At 36.7% G+C, this 26,230-nt stretch overlaps 1 protein-coding gene across 1 annotated transcript in view; it reads left to right on the top strand.

Moving 5' to 3' along the window:
• LOC145782856 (uncharacterized) overlaps positions 1-26,230 on the top strand; it is a 79,602-nt gene that overhangs the window by 5,818 nt on the left and 47,554 nt on the right. The window contains exons 3-4 of the mRNA XM_082594621.1: positions 11,984-12,270; positions 13,142-13,259. Coding sequence (XP_082450747.1) covers positions 11,984-12,270; positions 13,142-13,259 — 405 coding nt within the window. The remainder of the gene's footprint in view (positions 1-11,983; positions 12,271-13,141; positions 13,260-26,230) is intronic.

The raw sequence follows: 26,230 nt of genomic DNA, 5'->3' as shown, positions 1-26,230 counted from the left end.
TTTCTGCAGAAGCAAAGATATATAATAGATTTTTTAAAGTAGTAACTAACGTCACATTGAAGTAGAAAAATAACAACCTGTTCAAATTTTTGATACCTCACACTCCCATGACTTCAAGCATTGTTTGCTTACAGTGATTCTTTCATTCAAACAAAACGTTTTGCTTCAGCAGTTTTGCGTTGTTTGATTCTTAAGTTGTGAAGGAGACTCGATTTCTCCAATATTTATCATTTGTGTTTCTTTTTTACTTTCAGCAGAGGATAAAACCAGGCCAAGACTACCCAGGTGGCGGGATGTGTAGTTTTGCATCGTTTTTGCGTTGCTGCACGTTTGATGGACCAGTGTGGCTTGGTTGTTTTGGTGGGCTGGTTCTGTCAGTTTATGGTTTGGTTTCCGCCTTTCGTTGTGGTGGACTCACCAGGCTTGAACAATGTCGTGGCGGAGTGGGTGGGGTCGGTGGGACTGCGAATCTTCACTGATCTAATCAATAAGTGGTCTTGTTGCGCCTGGGATGGCGGCCTCATTGTGGGGGGGAGTGTCCTTCCCCGCTGTCGGCACAGGGCTGGGCGCTCACTGGTGCGACGGGCTGTTGCGATTCGCTGGCCATAACGGTGTAGCTTCCATGCTAGCCATTTAGACCATCCAATCAACTATATGTTTCTCGGCAGCCGTTTTGTAGCAATAATTGACATCGACAAGAATTGAAATGGCTAGTGTGGAAGCTGCACCGTTGTGGTTGGCGGGTCGCGGCAGCTCGCTGTGCTGGTGAGTGCTCACTGCTCAGCCTTGTGCTGGTGGCCGGGGGGACGCTCCTTTCTTCGCAATGAGGTTGTTATCTTGGGTCCACGTCTTTTAGGTGCAGACAGTTAGGCGCCGGGCAGATAGGCGCGCACTCTGTGGTAACATTTTGTGTGAAAAGCATTGCCTTACCTGCCAAGCTGATACAATCTGCAGACTTTACTAGGAATAGCACCTAAATGAACGGGCGCCACAGTGCTCCGCACCTAAATATCTAGATGCCACAGTGTGCGCACCTATTTGACCGGCGCCTAACTGTCTGCGCCTAAAAGACTTGCTCCGCCTAAAAGATTTGTGGTCCCATTGTTTTCTTTTTGGGCCTACTTATTCTGCCACGACATTGTTTGGGCTTGGTGAGTTTGTTGCGGCTAAGGGTGGAAGTTGAATCGCCGACTGGTGGAGCCGGCTTGCTAGGGGCAGCCGAGTTGCACGGGTTTTTTGAGTGTTTGGCGGGGTGAGAGCGATGCAGAATTGTGTGTTTTTGCTACCTGGGTAGTCTTGGCCTGGCAAAAGTTTTTCAACCAAACGACAAGAGCCCTTAAGTTGCACATTACTTGTCGAATAGTTTTTGTACGACTACACAAATCACTTGGTTTACATTTTACATCTTATTATCAATTATGATTAGCCTATTTGGAGAGTTTGCGCAAACACTTTTTTTTCAGAAACCCCAATTATGATGTAATGTTTCTTCCCTTATACCCCAATCCTCAATTATGGTGGCCTTTCATTACTAAAACCTACTATTATGACACAACAATGCGGTTGAGATTGGATTCTTAAATCTTTAATGAATTATGCCAATTGAAAGCTTTTTTTAATAGTTTTATGCAAGTAAGGTAAAACTTAGCATTTGATATAATTCCTTGCAAATACCAAAATTGCTTCTTTTTGTAACACCAAAGTATCGGCCAAAATATCGGTATCAGTATCGGTATCGGCCTAAAAAAGTGATATCGGTATCGGGATCGGTATCGGCCAAAATATTGGTATCGGTACATCTCTACTTAAGATCAATGAAAAGAGAATGATTTTAGACGGTAATATTGTCATATTTGGAGCTCAGAGCTCAAAAATGTATTTTTTCAAAAGGGTGGACTTGCAATCTCAGTCGTCGTGGCTATCATTTTGATAATGACTTGTGTCTATAGTTAACGTCTGGCAGTCTCGCCTCGTGTTCTATTTGTAGATATCAGTAATTTGATTCGTACTGTATTATTCAATATTTGGTTGTCAATAGTTAAAAAGATTCTATTTGAATTTTGAATAAGTGTTGCGGCTGATGATTGCTAGAATGCTAGGCCATCTAGCATGAAACCTTAGATAGCGCATGACTTAGCCAGTTTAGTTTTTTGTGATTATGTGTATTTCAAGTGTCATGGGTAAATAGAGAATAGTGTAAAGTTATTGATTAGCATATGAAGAAGCTCTTGATATTTGTTTGTTTGTTTTGTAAGTTTTATTTTTGCAAAACGACTGAGGAGCGTAATCATTCAGAGTAGTTTTTTACATGGATTTGAACGCCTCCAGACGTTGAATCAATGTAACAAACGGTTGATTTGAGTGGTTTTTATGACCGGATTTATCTGATACCTATCCTATTCTATATCAAGTAAGAATTGGTTGAGTTATATCGTAAATTGTTTTTGTTTGATTTTGTGATTATAAACAGAGTTTTTGTTCCAATTTTACCATGAATTGCAAGAAAGGTCTTTCTTAATATAACCTGTTTATTTGCTGTTGTCACAAACCTATAGGATCAACTACGCGTTGTCATTTTACAATCAATTTTCTGAAACTGCGCTGGTAGAAGCACGACCCTAAATGTTCAGTTGTGCACTATTTGTATTGTTACATGCGGTTACGTCTGCAGACGTTGAATCAATGTAAAAAGGACGGATTTTGTTAGCTATTTTCTGCTTTGTTTTGGCAACGAAAGAAAGCGTTTCTTCAGTCCAGCGTGGTTACCCGAAGCCATCACAATTCTGATGCCGGTCACATGTCGTGTTTGTCAATGACATACAGCAATTGCAGATATTTGCCTTGTGACGTCACAAAACCATCGCAACTTATTTGTTTGTTCGCGCACTTAAATTTACCCGAACTTTAGTCATACGTTCGTGGCCATTCTATGACCCTTGAAATATTAATGTAGCACCTAGTCAGAATCTTTGTTTTGAAGAGTGTGGCATTTTGATTCAACAGTTACATTTGGGAAATCGTTTTAAATGTTTGCTAAACTATTTAGCTGATGAGTTGCTATGTTGAACGCGGAATGGCCCGTTTCGGTGAGTCCGATTCGGTGAGTCCGATCTCTTAACGGGGGATTTTTTCAATTTTTTTTTAAATTATCGGGTACCTAAGCCTAATTATCATTGCCGTTTTAGGGTTAGGGGTTTGGGGTTAGGGTTAGGGGTTAGAGGTTAGGAACTCACCGAATCAGACTCACCGAATCGGACTCACCGAATCGGACTCACCGAATAGTAGCAGACCCGTTGAACGAGACGTGATTTATAAGATAAAAGTGACTGTCCAGTGTCCATTTGGCTGCAGAAAACAAGTGTAAAAATGTAGATTTAAACTCATTTTTCTGAGTTGGAAAGTTTGAATTGGAATGCCAACTCAAGTGCTCAAAACGAACTGAAATTGACGTGAAAAAGACAGTTTTGGCGTTATTTGCTTGGTTGGTTTCTCCACCACTGCTCTCCCAGACAGAAAAGTCCGCCATTTTCACATTGTCAATGTAAAAATGACGGATTTTGCCGTCTTAGCAGAAAAATGTTTTGTTTCGCAAAGCAACCAGATTGGAATTTGAACGAACGACGTGGATAGTTTTATATTTCGACACGTCTAAATCATTCAAGATTTTATGGCCAAGTCATAAAACCAATTTTAATTCACGCAATTACTTTTGCTCCTGTCATGATTGAATGGCCACTCGCGTGTTTTCATTGTAAGTCATTCACATTAAAAGCTGTCAGGAAGACAGCAATTTGTTTTCAGTTTTAATGCCAATGATAAAACTTAAAAAAAACTTTTGTTTTATTATGTCGCGTTACCCGTATGTGTTATCATGATTAGCTGAGTTGTGATATGTTATAGGCTTGCATATCGTCTGTGTTTGGCAGACCTTGCAACAATACTTCCGACAAATCTTACTTTAACTTGCATTATCGTTGTGAGGTTCTGTTTATCAACTGCCGAGCAAACGTATTCATGCCAGTCTTATTTCCATCTCATCAATGTACTTCTAATATAGCCTTGTGTGCCATCTCTGAGTTGTTCACTTATCGTTTGGTTTGTTTTTTGTTCATTCTCTTGTCTCATTATATTGAGGTGCAAAGTTCATTCAAGCAAAATCATTTTGTCAGCTGGGTTTGGGTTTCTGCTCAGGAGATGCCAAAGAGCATGCTTGGTATTCTTGCACTGGACAAAGCAATTAAAGCCTTTCTGGCCGACCAATCACATAGAATGGGTAATGTCAGTGGGCCACAGCATTCTGATTTCATCTTGAGGTTTCTTTTTGCCATCTTTTCTGAACGATGTTTTTCAGCAGTTCAAAAAAGATAAACATAGTGGGTCATGGATTTTTTGGAAAGCAAAGTTCTGTAAACGTGCTGGTGCCAACCTGCGGCAATGTCTTACGATCGATGTGATATTTTGGAAAACGCACTTTTCCTACTACACATCTCTTTCTCGAGTTATGTTTTTCCAAAGCATAACTGTTAATTAGAGTCGAGAATAAATGATATCCAATACATTATGTGACCGCGCGCCTTGTTTGAATAAACCCTGCTACGTCATACATGACGTGCTTGTACGGACTTGAAAAGTCATAATGTAGAAACTGGCTCGGGTTTGTTCATTTTGTAAGCCATACCTTAGCTTGGATGGTTTGAACTGATATCTTTTGTATCATTACACGTTTTTCAATGTTTTTAACGTATTCAAACGTTGCATTGTGGTTTTTTGTTTTCCATGGCTTGTTGTGATATGATTTTCATCGAACTAGCCAAGTAGTTTTTCCCCGTGGTTTAAATGTCTATTGACGTTGATATGATGTAAAAACGATATTTTTTATTGTGTTTTCATGAACAGAACTGTATTGAACATGCGATGTTAAACGTCGCTTTTAACCCCGCCCAGAGTGCTAAATATAACTTGAATTACTCCAAATGTTTTGTTAATATCTCTGGACGCGTTTAGACTCTACGTGTATATAGTTCTGTGCCGCAAGAAAAAGGGCTTTTGTTACTATTTTTCATGATATCTTACGAGTGGGCCGTAGCCGATTTTAACTTTAACTCTGAAAAGTGCTAATATTAGATTTGTAAACTTGATGCTAATAATATCACCGACGGGTGTGCCAATTGTCTACTGAGTTTTATCGTACACTGAGAGATTGTTACAGATTGTTTGACGAGAAAACCAGGATATAAGTTTGAACGGTTTTGTTTGCTTTGATGGGCAGAGGCATAAAGACCGAAGCCAAAATACAGTGATGTAATTGCCATTGCCAGTCTAGCCCAGGAGAGTCACAGTATGAGGAATAGCTTTACTTCATTACTGAGCCTGTTTTTGAGAAATTATGGCTATTTGTTGATATGTAAAGACAATAGAATTGTTAACACCTGTATGACAGGAAAAAGTGGTTATATTTATTAACTGGTGTGCATTTAAAAATACCGGTACCAGAAAAATTTCGCAAAGTCACTTTCACTCAAGAATCAATCATAATCGTATGATTAATTCTTTGAGTTTACAGTCAAGTTTTTTGTTTCTCGGCAGCCGATTTGTAGCAAGAATTGACAGCGATAGACACCGTTTTTTTTTTTTTTTTTTTTTTTTTTTTTACGCTCAGATGTTGCTGGGCGAGTATCATAATATACTTGTCCAGCATTCAGGCTGATTTATTTTATTTTTGTGTTTTATTGCAATGTAATTGCATTTTTGAATTTAGATTTTGCCTGGTTCGTCATCGCGTACTAAGCGTAAGGTTTCATTTGATGTATTTTTGTTTACAGTTTACAAAGTTAAAAATGCAGTCATAAAGTTGCATTCACAGATAAGTATAAATTGAAGGGTTGATGCTTTTCATTTACACCTTCTGTGTCCGCATATACGAAAGTACATTTACAATAAATTAGTTGAAAAGTAATGTTGCTTATCTTTCCTTTGATGCCTTAATTTCGACAGGGAGGGTTCGACTTTTATTCAAAGGAAAGAGCGCATACTCACGGTTGTTGAAATACAAACCTCTGAAGTGAGAGAAGTATTTCGTTTCGAGTAACTATAAAATATTAAGAGATGTTAGTGATTTGTAATATAAGTTGCGAATTGTAATTTTCACATATATGAAATGCAAAAGAAGGGTTTTATTAGATTTAATTTAAGAATGAGGGATTGTTAATTGTTATGGTTGAGTAATTGTTTAGTTCAATATTGTTTTGGATTTTGACTTTGATTATTGTTAAAATTTTTCTAATAAGATTTTCATTATTCCAATTATAGATGTTTTTGAAGTCAAGGAGTTGTTTTCTTTTAATTAGTTCTTCTTTTGCATTTGTTAACATAAATAACAGTGTTAGGCCGTCATTGGTAATTTTGGAGAGATGGTTGAATAATAATATTTCTCGCGAGATTTGGATTCGGGAGTTTGTTAAGTTTTGATGTAATTGTTTTATTTTTTTCCAGAGGTGTATAGTGTTTGGACATTCTAAAAGTAAGTGAGTGATATTATCTTTTTTGGATTTGCAGAATTTACAATTGTTATTTATTTATATTTATTCTGAACATTTACTCGTTTCGGTTTCGTTTTTTTTTTCTTGTCCAAACTCTCTTGTCAATTCCAAGATTTTCTTCTGCTATTCCAGCCCGCTGTTGCAGCACAACACTTTCGAAATTCTTCATCTAATTTGTATTGAAAGCCAGTCACTGGCCGCCTTTGCGTTGGTCTGTGGACTTTTTTTTTGTTAGGAAAGACGTTGACATAATAAAAGCAGCCTTTTGTCAACTAGTTCCAGTGTCAACGTACCACACAGTGATGTATGCATTGCAAACACTACCTTGTGGAACAATGTCGTATAGGTAGTTGAGCTCGTCGAACTGATGTCATGTTTTAGAAAGGTATTTAGCAGTTGGAAAATTATCATTTAAAACCTTTACTGGTTTTAACATGTGTCGTCGATTATTCTTTTGCAGTTGAGTTTGTTTATTATTAGGCATAACTGGCATGAAGAATATTGAAGAAACATCAGGGTTTTTCAAACTAATCACAAGCCTAGCATTATCATTGCGAAGTTGTTTAAGTTGCAGTTGTGTGTAATCCTAATTGGATAGTCAGGGAAGGAATCGCTTCAATTCAACACTTTTACCCTTTTTTACTGTGGCCAATTGTTGTAGCGTAGAGACAATGGAAGTGTAATTGATTTACTTGGTGATTCACAGAGAAAAGGTGAAAACTGAAATCCTACTAACTAGCAGATGTGTATTTAGAACTTAAGAGAGTGCAGATGAAGTTCGGCAAAGTTTGTTAGTCGAGTAACCACCATCATAGCAACTACAACGCAGTCCGATTTGATTTTCTACAGTATATATCATATAAGTATAGGGTGTACTGTATACTGCAATCAATTAACGAGATGGGATGTATGTCATCAGTCCATTTTAATACGTAATACGTATTTAAACAGTATTTACCTGCCAAACCATATGGTATGATTGCATGGCTATATTTGTGTTTGAATTGCTTGAGGTACTTGTTATAAGAAAATGTTTGGTGTGGAAAAAATGTTATTTCAGATTAGTTCAAGATGAATGGCTATTGGCTATGCAATAAGCTCAGCTTAGATAGTTTAGTTGGTTGGATGAGGAATTTTGTTGTTTTTATTTGTGATGAATATGAAGTAAGTGTTAGCTTGGCTGTATTAATTCATCCTACCCCTCATTAAAGTTTTTACCATATCGGTTACTTGATAGCGCTTTCAAATCATCACTTCAAGTTAACAGACTTTTCTATCCTGATAGTTTATATGAGAAATAACATTTTCAGTCACATTGAGAAAGTTTCACTACGTTCATTAGAATGTACAAGATCCAAATTTATTAACATTTCATTGAAGAATCAAATATAAAGTAATTTGCTAAAAGTTCCAAGAGACTTTTGAATGATCGCACACGCAATGCGATGATAACAGCTCAAGTGATGGAACCCAGTGATTGAACTAATTAGTGGCACAAGCTCTTCCTCTGGGCTCGTCGGTTGGTCCACGTTTGACGTGCCATTCCAACTCGCAATCACTGCAACTTTGACTAATTGAAATTAGACAGACTCGTTGCCACTGGTGACAAGAGTCGGTAACTACAAACGCAGTACCGTAATGCGATAATTGTTTACCTGGAAATACAGCTGGGCAGAGGGGGGCTGATGAAAACCTAGTCATTCCCCATCCATCACAAGGTTACATGCTTATCAAACGCTCTATATTTTGCCCTCTCATAGTTCAAAGGCTTGCGTTCCAAGCTATTACATAAATGACTCTAACTCCAATATTTGTTTTATTCTGTGGAGTTGCTCCCGGTTGAAAAGCGCGGTAGCGACTAATTTCAAAACTAATTTATTCAGTGAAACTTTTATGCTCTAGGCCTAAGTTCTTTGTGTGTTTGCAGAACTGTCAATTAAGCTACAAAGATATAAAATACATTAGGGAAATAAGCCAAAGAGAAAAGAAGATTGTGAAGCAAGTGAACGAGAGGCTCTGAGAATCAATGTTTGTTTTTTATTTATTTCTGGATTATTATCGCTAAGTTCAAGAGTTGGTATATCCCCCGCCCCACAATGCATCACTGGGAGGGAGTTTCTGGTACCCGCTCGTTGCGTCGATCAAGTGAAGTTATTTTTAGTGTTTATACGAGGTATGTTAATAGATGTACATTGTACATAAATTTATACGTCATGCTTAAATTGTTTTGTGGAAGTTCTTCTGTGTCAGAGACAAAGCAATCTTGCGGTATAAAAATTTGTTTTGATTAATTATAATTTGTATAATAAAACTTTGGTAGAGAGTTCGCTTTGTTGAACCATAAACAGACAAAACAAAGTAACTTCAACGGATTTAACATGATGTATTACACACACAAAAATATAACATAATTAAAAGAAACTGTAACGTTTTCGACACGTTCTTGTGTCCTCATCAGGAATTACAAATCTGCAATAGGCTACACAAGTACACATAAAATGAAAAAAAGTGAAAACTATAAGATAAATCTGACTGTAACTGTAACGACACTCTGAACTGAAAAGCACATACTCAACAAGTGATACAAGAATGATTACGAGTAAATAACACGGCGGAAAACAGATCACATGAAGTGTAAAATACAAGCATGTGATCACAACAGTTAGAACACACAGAAGGAAAGACGAGCCACAGGCAAATAATTGCCCGTTGAGGGACGGATCATTACGTTTGATTCTTAGGTCTTCCATGATCTTGATCTGGTGTTGGTCTGTATAATTTGAATGTACGAACAAATGTTTGTTTTCACAGCGTGCACTTGGTTTAATCAAATTTATGGAAAGATTCTTTGAGAGCTGAAAAAAAAAATAGAGAATTGATTTTAGTGCTGAGCGCAAGTGCGGTGGTGTATGTTAGGCTTGAACTTTACATGAGTTATATTGTTAGAAATCTTTACCCCAAACACATGGCAACTGGAAACATGCATTGGATTATTAGTTGCTTACCAACCTCCATTTACCTTATGCAGATAAATCATTTTTATCGCCAGTGTTGAGTCGAATGATTGGTGATTTCCAGTAACGCAATTAATCAAGTCTTCATTGTCAAACCAACCAAATAATAAATGCCCGAAACGTAGTTATTAAATTCTTGTTCAGCAAACGTTTCGAAATTTAAACTGTCTCAATTTTCAGTGCTATTGAATAAAGCATGAATAAAGTTTCATTATGAAGGCCATATTTTCAAAATTCTCGGCTAATCAAAGGCAATCCTTCTCAACAATTAGATTAATTAAACGGATACGAGTTGAAACCTCACATTGTTAGTTTCCGTAGTGGCAACAACACGATGTATATGGATAGTGGCTTGTGAGTGGCTGTTGGTTGGTTACATGGATATACCAAATCAGTCCCTTTTTACCAACGCCTGCAGACGTTGAATCTATGTAAAAATGGACTGATTGGCTGGCTGGGATGTAAGGTTTGAGACACGTTTTTGATAACTGCATTTCGTCATTTAGAAAAGGGGAGAACATTTAGAAGAATTTCAAGACCAGAGTATTTGGAGATAGTTCGATTCGATAAGATTGAATTACCACAAACTATCATAAAACGTTATGTTTGCTTCTGCTTGTAATCGATTGTTTTATAATTTGACAGGAAGATCACATTATTGCCTTCTGCACGTATTTTTTAAAATTGTCGAAAATTGCGATGGTACAATGTGACCGTGTTAGAGCGAATAGCACAAAGCTCTTTTTTAGTTCATTGTAATACATCTTTGGTCGTATCAAGGTTTAACGTTTTTCCAAAAGTTATTATTAACAGTAAAATGCTCACATTCATTGAGTACGGTGCGTATCTGAAGTTCCTTACTCCATGACTACTCATATTTTGATTTTATCCCTAATGAAAAAAGTGTGACGATAACTGTATTTGTGAGGAAGTAGCAGAATTATTCGATACAACTTTTTTTCAATGAAAACGAAATATTTCGGCACATTATTGTGGTGGGCACTTCATAGATATTAAGTAGTCTTGCTGCCAAAATTGATTCTTCGTTTCAAGATAATTTTCTACACTATACATCGTTCAAATCAATCACTTCCTTTTCTGTGTCAATACACAATACAGTTTTATGCTTGAATATGCCTGGAAAGTCTTTTTGTTCGCTTTTTCACGGCATTGTATTTCACTGAGGCGTTGAAAGCGAACTGGGTAGGTCAATATTTGCTGAGTCAAAAGTTGTTATGTCTGTTTTATGTTACTTTGATACTCGAGACGTTAGAAGGCTCTGGAATTCAAATAACGACTAAGCTGGTGCCATCAGTCACCACCTCTTCGCTTGTTCTTTTTATTTTGGTGAAAATGTTTTCTTAATTGGCCAAGGTTAAGTCCATTCATAGTTGGTCAATTTTACTTCTTGCCAATGTTGTGATAGCGTTAGTTGACAGTTCATCAGCACATACTCATTCTTTCACGAGAAAGCCATCTCTATTACTGTCAAGAAATCATGGCCACCTGGAGATGCGGCCTGACTTGTCACATTTTACAAATTTTGGTTAGTGTTACTGTCTGACTGAATTTTTCAAGATGTTTTTTACTTTTTGCGGACTCGAAATGACATAAAATCTTTTTGTGGCTTTGGGTAAGCAGTAGAAAATAAGAGAAAGCAAACTTTCTTTGGATTTCAACGTCTGATGATGTTACAACCCATTGTGTCACCTGGGGAAATCAGTAAAGCAGACGTTCAAATACAATTTTTAGAAAATTTTATTCAGACAGTCACTAAAAGTTAGCAAAATCTAGAAAATTCTGCAGAATGTGACAAATCAGGCCGTATCTCCAGGTAACCAATTACGTTAAGATTCTTTCTTAACGGGCAAAGCATGGTTTTTTGCTTTTAGTACAACTTCTCATAGACCGTTCCTCAACGTTTTGAAACGTAGTGAACATTTGAAAATAAAAAAATTAACAACCCCTCTTCTCCTCTAGCCATTGTAGCTCCACACACAGTGAAAGTTACATAACTTCACAACTCTTTTTTATTTTGAAAGAAAAAATCTCAAAAGCATTATTATCTGTAGACAGAGGACAACTGTTTCGAACTTAAATTCTTTTCAGAGCAATGGAATTATGGAATATATATATACTATAAATTTGATTTTGATTGCTTCAACGATTTAGTCTTCGGTGTCGTTTTTTTTTGTCAAAATAAAAAGGAGTTGCGAAGTGATACAATTTTCACTATATGGTGTGGAGCTACATATGCATGAGAGGTTGATGATTGTATCACTTTTACTTATTGACTTGTATAAGTCAGCTTGTACCCATCGGGGGTCCTTCTCTAGCATTATGGGCCAATCCGACAGATGTTTGTAGATGCACCGTCCCTTTTTCTGCTTTGTCTCATATTTATTTGTGAGTTATGTTTTTCACTCGCAGGGGAATGTATTCCAAGGATGCAGGAGGAATCCCTCATCCTGTACCACAGAGCGGTTTGCACCACCACAGAGATTACTCCAATCCTTCTCCTGCTTCTCTGCACGAGCAACCTTATTACGAAGGATACTCAGACTCTTCATCCTACAACCATGACCATCTTGATGCGAAGACTGACGACGTGTTTCATCCGGGATACCAAGAGCAAGGTCGTATTAATCCTCTCAATGTTTCATCGTCATCATTGAACGAGAGACTTTCAACGCCGCACGAGGGCGCTGCTTACGAAGGTAACTGCTCAGTTGTTAGTTTATTTTTTAGCCATTACACCAATCTTTTTTTACATCAACTCAACGTCTGCTGACGGTAAATCAACCTAACAAAAGACTGATTTACTACCACGGTTTCTAACGTGTGAAGGCCTGGACCGCTACTACCCGGCAATTCATTTGCAGTGACCATATGTACGCACACGTAGTGTGCATACTTTGTCATTGCACCTTTATTTGAAGATCTGCTTGCGCATGATGTGATAAGAATGTTGAATTGCATCTTGTTAGATGTATCGTTTATAAACTGATTGTCCCAAGGTTCAGTTAGTTTTGCTGAAATGTTCATTATGAGTTAGTTTTGCTGAAAGCAATATGTTTTTACTTCATTAACAATGACACTTGATAGAGCAGGTGTTGGTCAATAACCCAGATGGTATTTGGTTTGCTCTAATTCTTTTAAGTGTCTGATTATTGGGTTTAAGACTAAATTTGTTAACTTGTTCATCCACAAACGGTCCTAGCGTGTAATCGTGTATATCACTATAACCACATATAATCACATACACTATAATCTATAATCACATATACCACTATAATCACATAAAAAAAACAATGAAAACTATTAATACTACAAAAAGTGCTCAATGCCAAGCAAAAAGGCAAAGCAGAGCGAATTAAATCAAATATAGTTATTACTATCTGAAGCCTTTACAAATTGTTTCACCTAACTATTTTAATTTATTCTATTTTATTTTATTTTATTTTAGATTCTATTTGAATAAGACCTTCTGATGATCCGTTAGGTGAAACAATTTGTAAAGGCTTCAGATAGTAATAACTATATTTGATTTTATATATATATATATATATATTTTTTTTTTTTTTTCAGAACCAATCAGCCCAGATATTTCACAGCCCAGTGCCAAATCAGAAAACCCCAACAAAACGAATATGCATGTAGTTGGTGACAATATACCCCAGCCAGTTGTGAAGCTAAGGACAAGAAAGTAAGCGTCTCACAAATGGCCTTTTTTCTATCATAAAAAATAAAAGATATATATATTTTTGTTTCTGTATCGATTTTCTTCATTACGTTCAGATTTTTCACACGCAATATTTGTAAGCCTTTATGTTGATCTTCACTAATTTAGCTTGCTCAACCAATCAAAAACATTTATTTGCTTAACATATTTGCTTTGACACATTTTCGGCTTCCCTTTACAAACAGATTGCCACAGTTTACTTTTAGCGCCATGTTTTAAGTCAACAAAATGCTTCTCAGCTACCGAGTTTCCATCTGAAGTTTAAACATAATACCCTCGACCATGGCCACCTGGAGATGCGGCCTGATTTGTCACATTTTGCAGATTTTGATTACAGCTACTGCTATTGCTTGACTGACTTTTTTTGAGATGTTTTTACTTTTTGCGGTTTCCTAATGACATAAAACTTTTTTGTTGCCTTGGGGAAGCAGTAGCAAATCAAGTTGAAAAACGCTAAATCAGACTGTTATTGAAAAATTAACAGTCTGACTAAAATCTTCGAAATCAAATTTTCTTTGTTTTTCAACATGTGAGGATGTTAAAACCTATTGTGTCATCTGGAGAAAAGAGTAAAGAAAGCGTAAAAATCAAATTTTTAGAAAAATTTATTTAAACGTTCGGCCAAAGTTAGAAAAACCTCAAAATTTCTGCAAAATGTGACAAATCAGGCCGTATCTTTAGCTGGCCATGCCTCGACATATCATGTTTTTGTGGTTAGTAGCTTATTTCGTTATTACATTTTCATGTTCTTCTTATGGATCTGACAGCCTACCGTCTAGTGATAAGATTGAGGTGTCTGTTGAACAGTGTAGCTCTGTGTTTGCTGTGTTGTTATTGATGATGTGGCAACTCGACGATATTTTTGCATTGGGTTTGCAAGATTTTGAAAAAAACGTGATTAATTAAACCCTAACATGTAACTCATCAGTCACCGAACGTGAATTCAACGTTTTTGGGTCAATAGAAACAGTGGACTGAATTGCTGGCAGGGTTTGAGCTAGAAATTTGGTAAATGGTGGAAATTCCCTCGGATTTAAAAACAGTATTTTGCATTTCTTCTACTAGAGCAGTTCACTATTGTTGCATTTGGCAAAAAAAAATGATGAGTTGAATTAAAACTGAAAGAAAGCATTACCCTAATTCTTAGAACATATATAATTTCACGGTTTCTCTCTTGAGCCTAATGAACCATTGCTGTTTGACCTTACCAGCCAACAAAATCACTCTTTTTACATTGATACAATGTTTGCAAACGTTACCAACTGCTTTCACGCCATGTATTGACTTTGTCTTAAACCTGGCTTGTTTTTTTTTTTCTATGTTTGTTCAAGAGTTTTGAATTTACGCTTGTTTGCACTTTTAGTATGCCAAGTTTTTCGTTTTTTTGTCCCAATTTTCCCAGCAGGGGACTTATCCTGCAAAGTTGCAATGCTGATATTGTATCTCTCAGCTAGCAAATCAATCGCATTTTACATTGATTCAACGTCTGCAGCCGATGCAAACTGTGTGGTTCGAAATGCTCTTCAAGCCAAGTTATCCACTTCACCATTGAAAATCTGTACAGTTACTTGCCACTTTTCTCTGATTCCATCTGGGGCGAGGATTGCAGCTGCCAGGTCACTGCTTTACAAGTCAACAAGAAATTTGTAATATTCTTTATTGGGAACCAAACTATGACGTTAGGAAAAAAACCTTTCTTCAACAATTAGGACATGACACTGGAGTGCAGAAACGCGAGTTTGATGAGGGACAAGGTTAGTGATGTTCGGGTACGCCCGAATAAACGATGATGACGTTTCAAACTACTGTTACGTCACTTGCTACCTGCCCAGCAGCTTGGTACACCTTGACTTGTCCTTGTAAAACTTGAAATCCGATTTATGAGGATCGACATTACCGCAGGTATGTTGATCACCGCTCACTTGTTCTTGCACAAGCCGTTTCTTTAAGAGTGGTCTCATATTTTTCATTTTGCTTTCTTTTTAAGTTATGAAGGACTTGTACATAATGTACAAGCTTTTGTTTGTGCTTTGAGCTGTTCGATGTCATCATTGGCGTTGAAGAAACGGTACTGAATTTGGATCAGTTTTGTTGGAGAAAATAATTGAATTCATGCACATCATGATTACTAAACGCTCATCAGTTGCACGTAGATTTTTGACCAGTTGTTATCAGTTGAAACCAGTCTAAACCAGTAAACCACGATCTACTGATTTGTTCACAACCTTTCTGTGTTGCTTCAACAACATTTCCATTGTTGTATCTAGAAATTTTGTTTGGCGACTACTTGACAAAGTACTTGATCTGCCGTACTAGTTTTTTTGTGAAATCACTTTTTGAAGATGAAGGAGGAAGATGCAAGGGACAGAGTGAAATGGAGAAAAGGGATTAAAACAATTGCTGCGCGGAAACAATCGGCCACCCCCACTAGTGGGGAACAAACCGACGATGGATTATGATGATGACTTTTTCATTGGTTTAATACTTCATAATACAGTATATACCGTGTCTTGTTCTGCAAATCCATATTTTACATCAACAACAAAAAAGTGATGTTAAACAGTAAAAAAAAGAAACAACAAACAGTATAAGATTTATTTAAAATTATAAGATTTTACTCGCATTTGAAATGTTTTGTTGGAAGCGTAATGTTGAGACTGCAGGACTGCAATACGAGACTTCGCATCTTGGGAATCTCTTCATTTGTCATATGTTTCATTTTATTGCTGAACAGGTAGTTTTTACATGTTTCAGCATCTTTGATAGAGTCGGTCGTGCTGACTGCCGAAACGTCGGAAATAATGCTGATTGTCATTCTTGAAATCTTGTAATAGCCTAAGTTTACAAGTCAGTGTCACCGGAAGAACACAAGATATTATTTTTTAGTTGGCACTGTTGGACTCCGAAACGTTTGGGTGTTCCTCAGGAAAGTTGTCGTTTTTAGCACGGAAAAAATCCTCTCCTCCTATCCGGAATTTTCTTTTGAGATTGTTGGTTGATGCTGTGGTAACCTAAGCACCACTTGTGGCCAAAAATCTCGTTTCGTCCAAATAAAATTTATTTTGTACACCCCCATAGTTACCAGTTTCCACTGGGACAACTTAAATCAGTTATCCGTTATTTTGTTGCGAGCCCAAATTCATTTCACAACTTTACATAATATTTGCTTTCATGGAACATTGCCTTTACGTTGCATAACAGTTTTCAAGTAGAAAGGACGTAACCCTTGACGTTGGAATGTTGAGAGCGGCTTTGTTGTTCGCAACGTGATCTGGACATTGAAGTTCGATAGATGTTTTGTTGGGTGAGGAATTCCTTGGATTGAATAAGCTGAAGTTTTAATTTGAATGTAATTTCCTGAAGTGATTGAATGCTTTTTTTTTCAAAGCAAGTGTTCTTTTTTCGAAGTAGTCTGATGTAATTGCATTCCATGTTATCGATGATAATAAGAATATTTGAAACATTGATAGAGCTCTTTTACTGTCTCACTGCATGGTTACATGAACGCTTGAACAGTGCTGTACGATAGGCTGTGTACTTTGCCCATGAGTAATGAGTATGGAGGTGACGAGCTGGCTGGTTGCTTCGCTGTGTTTCATCATTTTAAATTAGGAAAATCATTGATCACTCTTTCGATCACTGCCCCTGGAAAAGCTGCTCTTTTTACACCATTTTAACGACGCCAAAGGTCGAAATGATGTGAAATAGCAACTTTTATTAATTGGAGATGTCTACTGCAGCGTGAAATGTATTTTCTTGTGACGAAACGGCGAATTCTATTGTGTGAATTTTCCTTTCGCGCAAACTCAAGCAATTTAACATTAAATCAATTCAACATAAACTTTGTCTGGATAATTTATGAAAAAATTGTTACAATACATAACATTCTTTCGAAACAATTATTTGCAAATAGAATTCTGCTGTTGATTGAAATTTATTTTTGTTTGAAAGTGGGAATGATTTATTAAAATAAATTTAAAATGTAAGTAAGCGAAAAGCATGAGCATGGTAGCAGACCATTTGTGGCTAAAACATAATTTTTAGAATTTCAATCTTCTTGAATTGAAGCAACCCTGTCTTAAATAAACAGTGAGTATTTAATTTAACTATTGGATAAAGCGAAACAAAAGCTAGTTGAGGTGTCATGTGTCTGTGCCCGTGCGACACTATCTGTTCCTGTTGTTGCGAGTAGTCCAGATGCACTTGTGCGGATTTATATTGTCGTATTTTTTTAAGTTACATGCCTTTTTCATTAACTAACGTGTTGCTTTCCCAACAACAACAAAAATCTCACCCGTTCCCGTAACTTGCTAGTGAATTGCTTAAATTTCGCGCGCACGATTCCGTGTGAAAATTTTACGTGATGGACGTTGGCGATTTGTATTATTGGAGAGGTTTTAGACGCTGGGTGCTGGAAGGCTAGGTACTTGTCCCTGTCTTATTTCGTTTCATTTGTTGTTTCACAGGTTTATTTGTGAAACAAGTCAAATCTTATTAGTAACTTTTTACGAACTGTTAAAAGATAAGGAATTTATCAGGTACATTGCATAGTTGAGATTTTCAATCTTTTTCTGTTGAATTTTATTATCAATGAATTGGAGTTAAGTTTTACTTGAAACTAGTTTCAGTAGGTTGGATTCATCAGTTAGCCTAGGTCGTAGAATTTGTAGAAGCATATGCAGGTTTTCTATAGAAATCCTAACACGACAATAAAATTATTTTCAAGTGCCAGCTTTCCTTCCGGTAGAATCGATGCGATATAACCAGCTAGCTTCGACGACGGAAAAACCTGGTGACGAGGTGTACCGGCGAGTAATTTTTTTTCAAAATCCTGACTTTATCATATTTTGGAAGGGAAAGTCAGTTCACTATTATTGCTTCTTTCAATAGAGATTTTGTAGCCGAAACTTAACCGACTGCTTGGCTGGAAAGGAACTGAAAAGTTTTTTTTTTTTTTATTTACTTTTTTTTAATTGTTTCAAATCTGCACTGCTGTTGTTTCAAGTGGAATTAACTCATTACGAAACAGTTTGAAATCCCATACAGTTATTAATATCACGAGTTCTACTTTTTTTTTGTGTTTTACGCTAGGCCGCAGTTCCACAGTAAGTTAATGAAAATGTATAATGACATTAAACGAAGGGCAACACTTCTGAGTTGTAATTGCACAATGTATATCTTGTGATCGTGTCTTAGTTTATTTCTCACATAGTGAGTCATGACAGACTCTACGATTTGTTGCACCGTTTCTGCACCTGTGTGTAACTAATGACATTAAAATTGAGGTAGAAAAAAAGAAAAAAGTTTTATAACTTTGCTTTTTATTTTAAAATTTAAAGTTTAGAAAACTTGTCATAAGATAATGATGTCATCAAAGATGGTGGCAATGGTCTTCATTGAAGTGTATTTAAGAGTGGTTCTGGTTTTGTAGTTTTCGTAGGCGGTTATATAAACAAGTTTATTCAAGACTTTCTTGGCAAATTCTTACTCATCATCCAAGAAAAGACCGTTGGATATGGCGTTGGAATTAAGGCGCAGTTCGACCAGTGCTTTACAGATGTCGAGAGCTCGCTCCACTTTATGTCGTCGTCTTTCTACTGTCAGGTTTGTTTATGTGACAAACCAACTTTGTGTTGGAGTCTAAAAAAGCGGTTTCTTTCTCGAGACTTCGATTTATTATCAGTTAATGACAATCTCAGACAGCAAAATATATCATTTTTACATTGATTCAACGTCTGCAAACGTTGAATCAATGTAAAAGTGATATATATTGCTGTCTGATAATAGCTTCAGCAATTGGTCAAGTTTGCAGAACGCAACCCTGGTTTGAAATCGATATTTCTTGTGTTTAGACCCAAACTGCCTGGAAAATATTTGAAATAGCTTATCTTTACAATTGCATCAAAGTCGTTATTGGTTTTTGATGGATGATGTCTTCGCACTGGTAACTCGGTCTTGAGGCCGGATTGCAATTGCAAATCACAAGCTGTCGCTTTTGCTGATAATTGCGCACTTTGGGGACTCTGCTAAACGTGTACGTCTTTGATATAAATTTGATTTGATTTCGGACCTTTTTGCAAAAATACAAATTTCACAGTGTTTTGCTACCATGGCAACCAACATATTGTGCGGATGACAAATTGTCCCTCTTCAAATTTTTGATTTAATTGAAAGTTCAACTAACGCTGAATTAAGGAATATAAAAAAAGGAAGAAAAACTTTTCATTTAAATGATTTGTGCCATACTGTGTCCAATCACCCGCGTAGTGATACGAAAGAGGAAGAAGAACTATTTTTTTCACATAAGGAAATTATTAAGTGACAAGGAGGGGAAAGCCTAGCCCTAGACTAGACTAAAGATTTCACTGTTCATTATTACAGCGGTTTTCAATAGGGTGCTGTTTATCATGTAGCCGACATTTGCAGACGTTGAATCAATGTGAAAAGAACGGATTTCACTGACCGGGTCAAAATATTTTCAAAACCTTGAACATGGCTTTAAAACTGAATTCAACACACAACTCACACAATCTGATAAATTTCTTGTGTCGATGTCTAATTAGGTTTGATCTTCATCTTTTTGTTCGTAACATCGCGTGCATGACAAACGGAATGAGATTAATCCACATTGTGTTGGTATTCCTCCGCATGCTTGGCTTTGAATAGATTCCAGTGTCCTTGTGCACGATTTGTTTAATCTCTTCTAAAGCTTACATCTCAACAAGGTAACTTGATACAAAACTAAAGCTGAATATGCAACTTGTCTGGCAACCCTAAATATGTTCCAAAACAACGTTGGGTCAACGTTGTTTTTGCGTCGATATGGGTTGGATAGACGTGTTGAGCAAACCTAGGAATCTTCAGAGATTTCCCCCTCCAAATTGCCTTTGGCAACAGAAGGGAATGTGTCGGAGGTTATGCACCTGTTGGTTGCAATCACACTTGTTCTGTCAATCAAAATGCATAGAACAAAGGACAGCTGGTTCAAGGTTATTGTCGAGCGCTTATAATTCAATGCCTTGAATTTACGCCAGGTTAAGCATAGCATACTTGTGACAAATACAAAAAACTAATGCAAGCTACGACGTAAGGTGATTTTCTTTTCTTGGTCGCCCAGGACGAGCCGCTTTTTCAAACAAACTGCAATTGGCAAACTTACTGCGTTTTTGCCGATAGGTTACTCTTACTATAACATCATCATCCAAATTTGGTTTTGTTTCCACTAGTGGAGGTGGCTGATTCTTTCCTTACAGCGTTTGCCTCCACTCCTATTCTCCATCTCGTTCTGTCCATCGCATCGTCTTCCTTCAGTCCGACGTGTATAGCATGCGTTATGGGTTCCAAAATTGTTTTTTTCTGCACTGTTTTTTGTTTCGTTTTGTCTGATATGTTCTACAACACCAATGCAAATTACTCTATAGTCTTTTAAAATACATTTGTGCACAGGAGTGTGCGGTGAATTGTTCACGATTTGCATTTGCTTTGAATCGTGGCTTTCCACATGACTGAAATACTCCAGTCTCCAATCACTTACGTTCTTTCATACATTGCACCAATGTGTTTCATGTTCTACCACCAAAAATTGTCATTGTTTTAAAGTTCAACGACATTGAGTGACGTAAAAATGGCAATTAGCTGAGCAAATGTGTGAACGATTTATGAAGATAACGGTTCTACAATTTACAAGTTTTCATGTTCCCTTTGTTAGAATGAAACGGGTTTGCCTAAAGATCGCATTGTACGTTTTTGTCACTTTCAGATTTATCACTACACTTCTTCGTATGAATCTTCTTCTCCACTTTAGTGTTGATTCATAAGATTTGTTTCTGTTTCAATTCCTTGGTCTTTAAAACTTTTTCAAACTATGCAATAAGAATTTAAGAAAAGTACCTGCTGGTAACTGCGATATTCTAGTTATATGAAAACAATGTATGAACATTGAACAATCTGTTTCAATAATGTCGATCTTCATTCTTCATGCATTGTTTCGAAGATTCCAAATCTGCATTCAGCCTTCTTTAGCACATCACGTTTCTGAGATGAAAAGATTTGAGCCACCTCAAAAGCGCATACGCGGCACAATATCAAGCGATAACCATTAACCATGCATTACCGTGTGCAGAAAACAGGCGTGTATGTGATGCACCAATAGACTACTTGAGAAAATTATAAAAAATTAAAACGCAAATCTTACAAAGACGTGATGGTACTGAAAATGCCAATGTGTTTTCAGAATTTGCGTTGCAGGTCTCATCTCAACTGAATGTTGGTTTAAGTTTTCCATCCACCAGCGTATTTGGAGAAATTTATCTCTACCTGAGCTCATGCTGCCAGTTTTGAGGCAACTTTCTCAGACAAAAAAATCTGTCATTATGATATTGATTGAACGTCTGTAGACGTTGAATCAATGTAAAAAGGACAAATTTTGCTATGTGGCTCACTTTCTCCTATGTCGCCTTTTTTGTCGCTTTCGAGTCTCACCGATCCGACGCAAGTTTTGTACTTTTGTAGAAAAAGAATATTGATTACTGAAAGATGATTCTCGCACTGCAAGATGCCAGTTCAAGCAGACAGTGCCAGGAATGTGCCGTTTATTTACGTCATGGTGTTATGCCACCAAGTAATTTGGACTGGGCAGACACAAGTTCCTGTTTACCTGCGCTAACAATTATGAGTGGGGCTTTAGAAATTTCAATCCAGTTTAATATTTAGATTCAAAGAAACTAATCTAAACCTATGCGGCTGGCATGAGGTCTGTCTTCATTTGGCACATGTTTGAGAAAGCCAGTGTAGGACAAGTGAAAGTTTTTTTAATTGTTTCGACAAGATATATGTATAAGTATGTGCATATATACCTCCAATTGCTAAAAGGATGAAACAATTGTTTTGTTTTGACTTTAGTTAAAGACAGGTATGCTTAATTCAGAGAATTGTTTCACTGGTTTGCTCGTAAAGTAGTATTGTTACGGTTATTTGTGCCATGCATATTTCACAATGCATTGAATTGCTTAACTAGTTAAAATTAAAACTTTGTTCACATTGTTTCAACGTATGTGGACGCAAGAATTTCGTGCTTTGTTGTCCAGATAACATCCTTTTCTAAATCCCTGAGGCTTAACTTCAGGACAGTGATAGAAATTATCAAACTGCACTAGGTCGCTTATTTGCAGGCCTATACAAACTGATAAATCAACGTATGACTCCTACTATGCTTGTTTATGCATTGATACTATGACGTAATCACTAGCGGATCAGTTTTTGCATTGTTTCACTGTCTGCAGACGTTAAATCAATGTGAAAAAGACAGTTTTTCCTGCTAGGCCGTGTCATTGACAAACAAGGACGGCAGTGTATGGTTCAAGTATGACTGTCTATTTTCCAGCTTGGCTTGTTATCCATAGCTTTTCTGTTGATCTTCAGTGGTAGTTGTTGAGACCGAGCGCGGAAGCAATACGATCGTACTTTGTCGTAAATGCTTGTTCTTGGCTTAACCTCATGACAAACTTGGTTGTAAAGAGGGCTATAAATAACCACCAGATATGGTGGGCCAGCGTACGTTATACAGTGGCGAAGGTACATAAATCACTAATTCTTTCAAGTAATACCATCTGGAAATTCACTGTCTGTCAGGGTTGGAAAAAATCATGATTTTTTTAAAAAAATCAAAAAAATCGGATTTTTTTGATTTAAATCGGATTTTTTTGATTTAAATCAGATTTTTTTGATTTTTTTTAGATAAAAAAGCGTCGAGTCTACTTGGGGGAAGAGATCATTTTAGTAAGATAGCAGAATCATTTTTAACCCCTTGATTGATTGAAAGGCTTTGCTTTGCAAGTGTTTAATCATTTTTATTATCATATTGTAGGCTAGCCTGTCTATTGCACATATTTTTAAGTAGGTGTGATATGTTGCTTTATACTAAATCACAATTGTGCATATCGAGATTGAGGTGAGTCTCAGACTGTCATCTCACTACACTAAGATCTTTCCTTACGTTTGAGCGCAAAACTCCCATCGTGACGTCACATTGCATGACAACATCTGTGTTGAATAAAAAGGAAAAATTCGCGCTAAAGTTTATGGCTCTACAAAATATCAATAGCTGTGGAATGGTAACATGTTTTTGAAAAAAGAAAGAAACACATTTTGCAAAATACTTCTATGATCTAAAAAGTACCAATCTTTTAAAACGGTTTTTAACCTGGACAGGCATTTTAAAAAAGGTCTAATAAAAATTAATCTGTGCCGTGTCTTTTAGCTCAAACTCTCACATTTGAAAACCCTGAGCCTCAATGCAGAATAGTGCAGCTTACCCTCTTTTGTATTAAAATGCTGAAACAATTTTTTGTCTGAGTTGAAATGCACAACTGAAACTCCGTATTATACTTAATTATCAGTATCTTAAATCACAGCTATACTTTGAGCTATTACATTGCTGCAACTTCAGACCAAGGCTCATCCTTTCTCATAAATGACAAGAGCAGTCACCCTGGCCATGTGCAATTATTCCCACCTACTAACGTTATTGTCCTTAACATCACAGATATATTATGATAGTACCATCCTTACTAAGTCACAGATCATTTTTCTGAATCGTTGATTGTATTTTTTTTTACCTAAAAAGCTCTAGCCTAATATACTATGTTGGAGCTGGTATACAAGTCCCAAGTGTGAACTGCCAAGTAAACTAAGTTGCCTTTCAAAACATGCATAGCCTATAGCCTTATGTATTTAAATATAACTTTTGTATTACAAAGAAGCAGTAAAACGTTTGTTGATGTATTTATTTTTATTTTAGCAAATAAAAAATCATTTGATTTTTTTAATTGATTTTTTTGATTTTTATTGTTTGATTTAAATCATGATTTAAATCAAATGATTTAAATCAGCCAACCCTGCAGTGTCTGTAACTTAGGAATTGTTCAAGATGGATTTAATGTTTTTGAAAGTTGATTTACAGTGAAATTAATGCTTGCTCCCCTTTGTTATGACAGGTTAACAGCCCCCGCACTGAGTTGTTAGACAAGTTTTTGTTGCTGTGGAAGCTCCACCTGCAATAAGAACAAGTTATAAACCCTTTCAAATGTGATGTATTGCTAATTGCCTTGTGTGTAGCTATTTGGCAGTAGATTTCCTGGCTGGTTTCATTTAACCTTTCACATTCATTTGGCTTGATGCAAATGGTCATTATTATTGCCAAATTGAGCGTATGCAGAACGTTGAATCAGTGAAAAAACAACGGATCTTTGTTAGTTGATTTAATGTAAAACTTTAAATTAAACTCATTGCTGGCACGTTTCTACTATTACAACCAAGATTTTACGTTACTTCAACTACTGCAAACGTTGCGTTTCTGCAGAAAGACGTCGTTTTTCAGCTTCTCAAACGGAACATTCTGACATGATTTATTTCAATAGTTTACGGGCCGGCACGCTTCCCAGCTCGGCCCTTTTATGGTATTGCTTAATTGAGATATGAAAATTGATTGCTGTGATTTGTCGCACTGCTCGCATTGTCTTGCCTTGCGCATGATCTTAGTGCTTTTATGGTGATAATCTTTACAACTGTGGCTGTGGTTAGGTAGTTCTGGTGAGTCATTTGCAATGATTCAGAAGCAAAGCGAAAGCAATGCTTGCTTTGTGCACGTGCACGATGTTTCACGTAATCATCCAACCTGGTTTTGGCCTCATCAAATAGGCAATTCAACAATGGGGCAAATGAGACTTGTGTTGTATTCGTACATCTTTTTCCGATGTTTGCCCATGCTTTGTAGTGGTTCATCGGCTTTTGTCCTTCAAAGGCATCAAAGTCTGATACCCCTGCCTCAATATTTTGCCAGTAAATATTGGAGAAAGACACGTGAGTGAAGGGCCATGTCTTGTTTTTTTTTCTGCATGAATTTCGCCACGACTTACCTTTCCATCTTAACTAGTGATTAGGTTGTGTGGTTTTTTAGCTTATTTGGTCAAAGCAATCCATCCAGCCAGCAAATTTGTCTTTGTTTACATCAATTCAGCGGTCCGCAGACATAGAATCAATATAAAAAAAGTAACTTGCTTGCTAAGAAGAAAGAGGTTGTTGTCATTTGGAGTTGTCAAACAAAATTTGCAAGAAACAGGTCTTTTTGCATATTAGAAAATACTTTAATGACAAATGTATTAATAGAACTGGGCATTCATTAACTTAGATCTAAAAGTTGCGTTGTCATTAGTGGTTTACAAACCCTTCTTGTTGCCTGTGTTCAGAAGCTAAGTTACCGTTTGCAGAATGTCTGTGAAACGTTTGAACACTCAGTGGCAATTTCCTTGCTAATTAAAGCTTTTGCTGGCTCAGAGATGACCTCGCCTTTTAGGTTAAATTCAAGCAGGATCAGTCATCAAATGAAGATGAATGTATAATTTGCCTGGCCACAGCTGACAAGCTTTTTCAATGGGTGATAATAAACGTTTTCTTGATTTTGGATCATATTGGCTTGGATCGCTTTAGTGAAATGGCGTTGTCAAGACCATAGTGTTTCTGCACTCTGCAGGGTTGTTAAAATTGTGCTTTTCTAAGCCAACGTAGAGTGAATTCGCATTTCTAGGTAATCAGTTGGTTTAAAAAGTTTAAATTGGCCATTTCAAAGGAAAGCATGCTTACTTTTTACGTTTTAAAAGAAAAAAAAGATTGCGTTAATTTTAATGCAGTGAATTTTTTAATTGTGGTTGGAAATTATGTTAGCGCAGTTTTTATGTCATTCCGACTTGCTGGGGGTCTGCTGGGCCAGAAAGTTGAGTTTGTTTCTTAGGCATATTGTCATGTTGTATTTTGTTCCTTTGAATAATTTGACCTGGCAACTCTGAGACCCTCCATTTGTTTTCTAATTTGTGCTCCTCGTTATCTGCAGATTCTGTTCTTTTGTCACTAATTTAATTGAGTTGCTCTGTCCAGGTAGC

Source organism: Aplidium turbinatum, chromosome 14 (assembly GCF_918807975.1).
Source record: "Aplidium turbinatum chromosome 14, kaAplTurb1.1, whole genome shotgun sequence".
Lineage (NCBI taxonomy): Eukaryota > Metazoa > Chordata > Ascidiacea > Aplousobranchia > Polyclinidae > Aplidium > Aplidium turbinatum.
The sequence above is the reverse complement of the archived record's forward strand: the minus strand, read 5'-3'. Positions and strand labels throughout refer to the sequence as shown.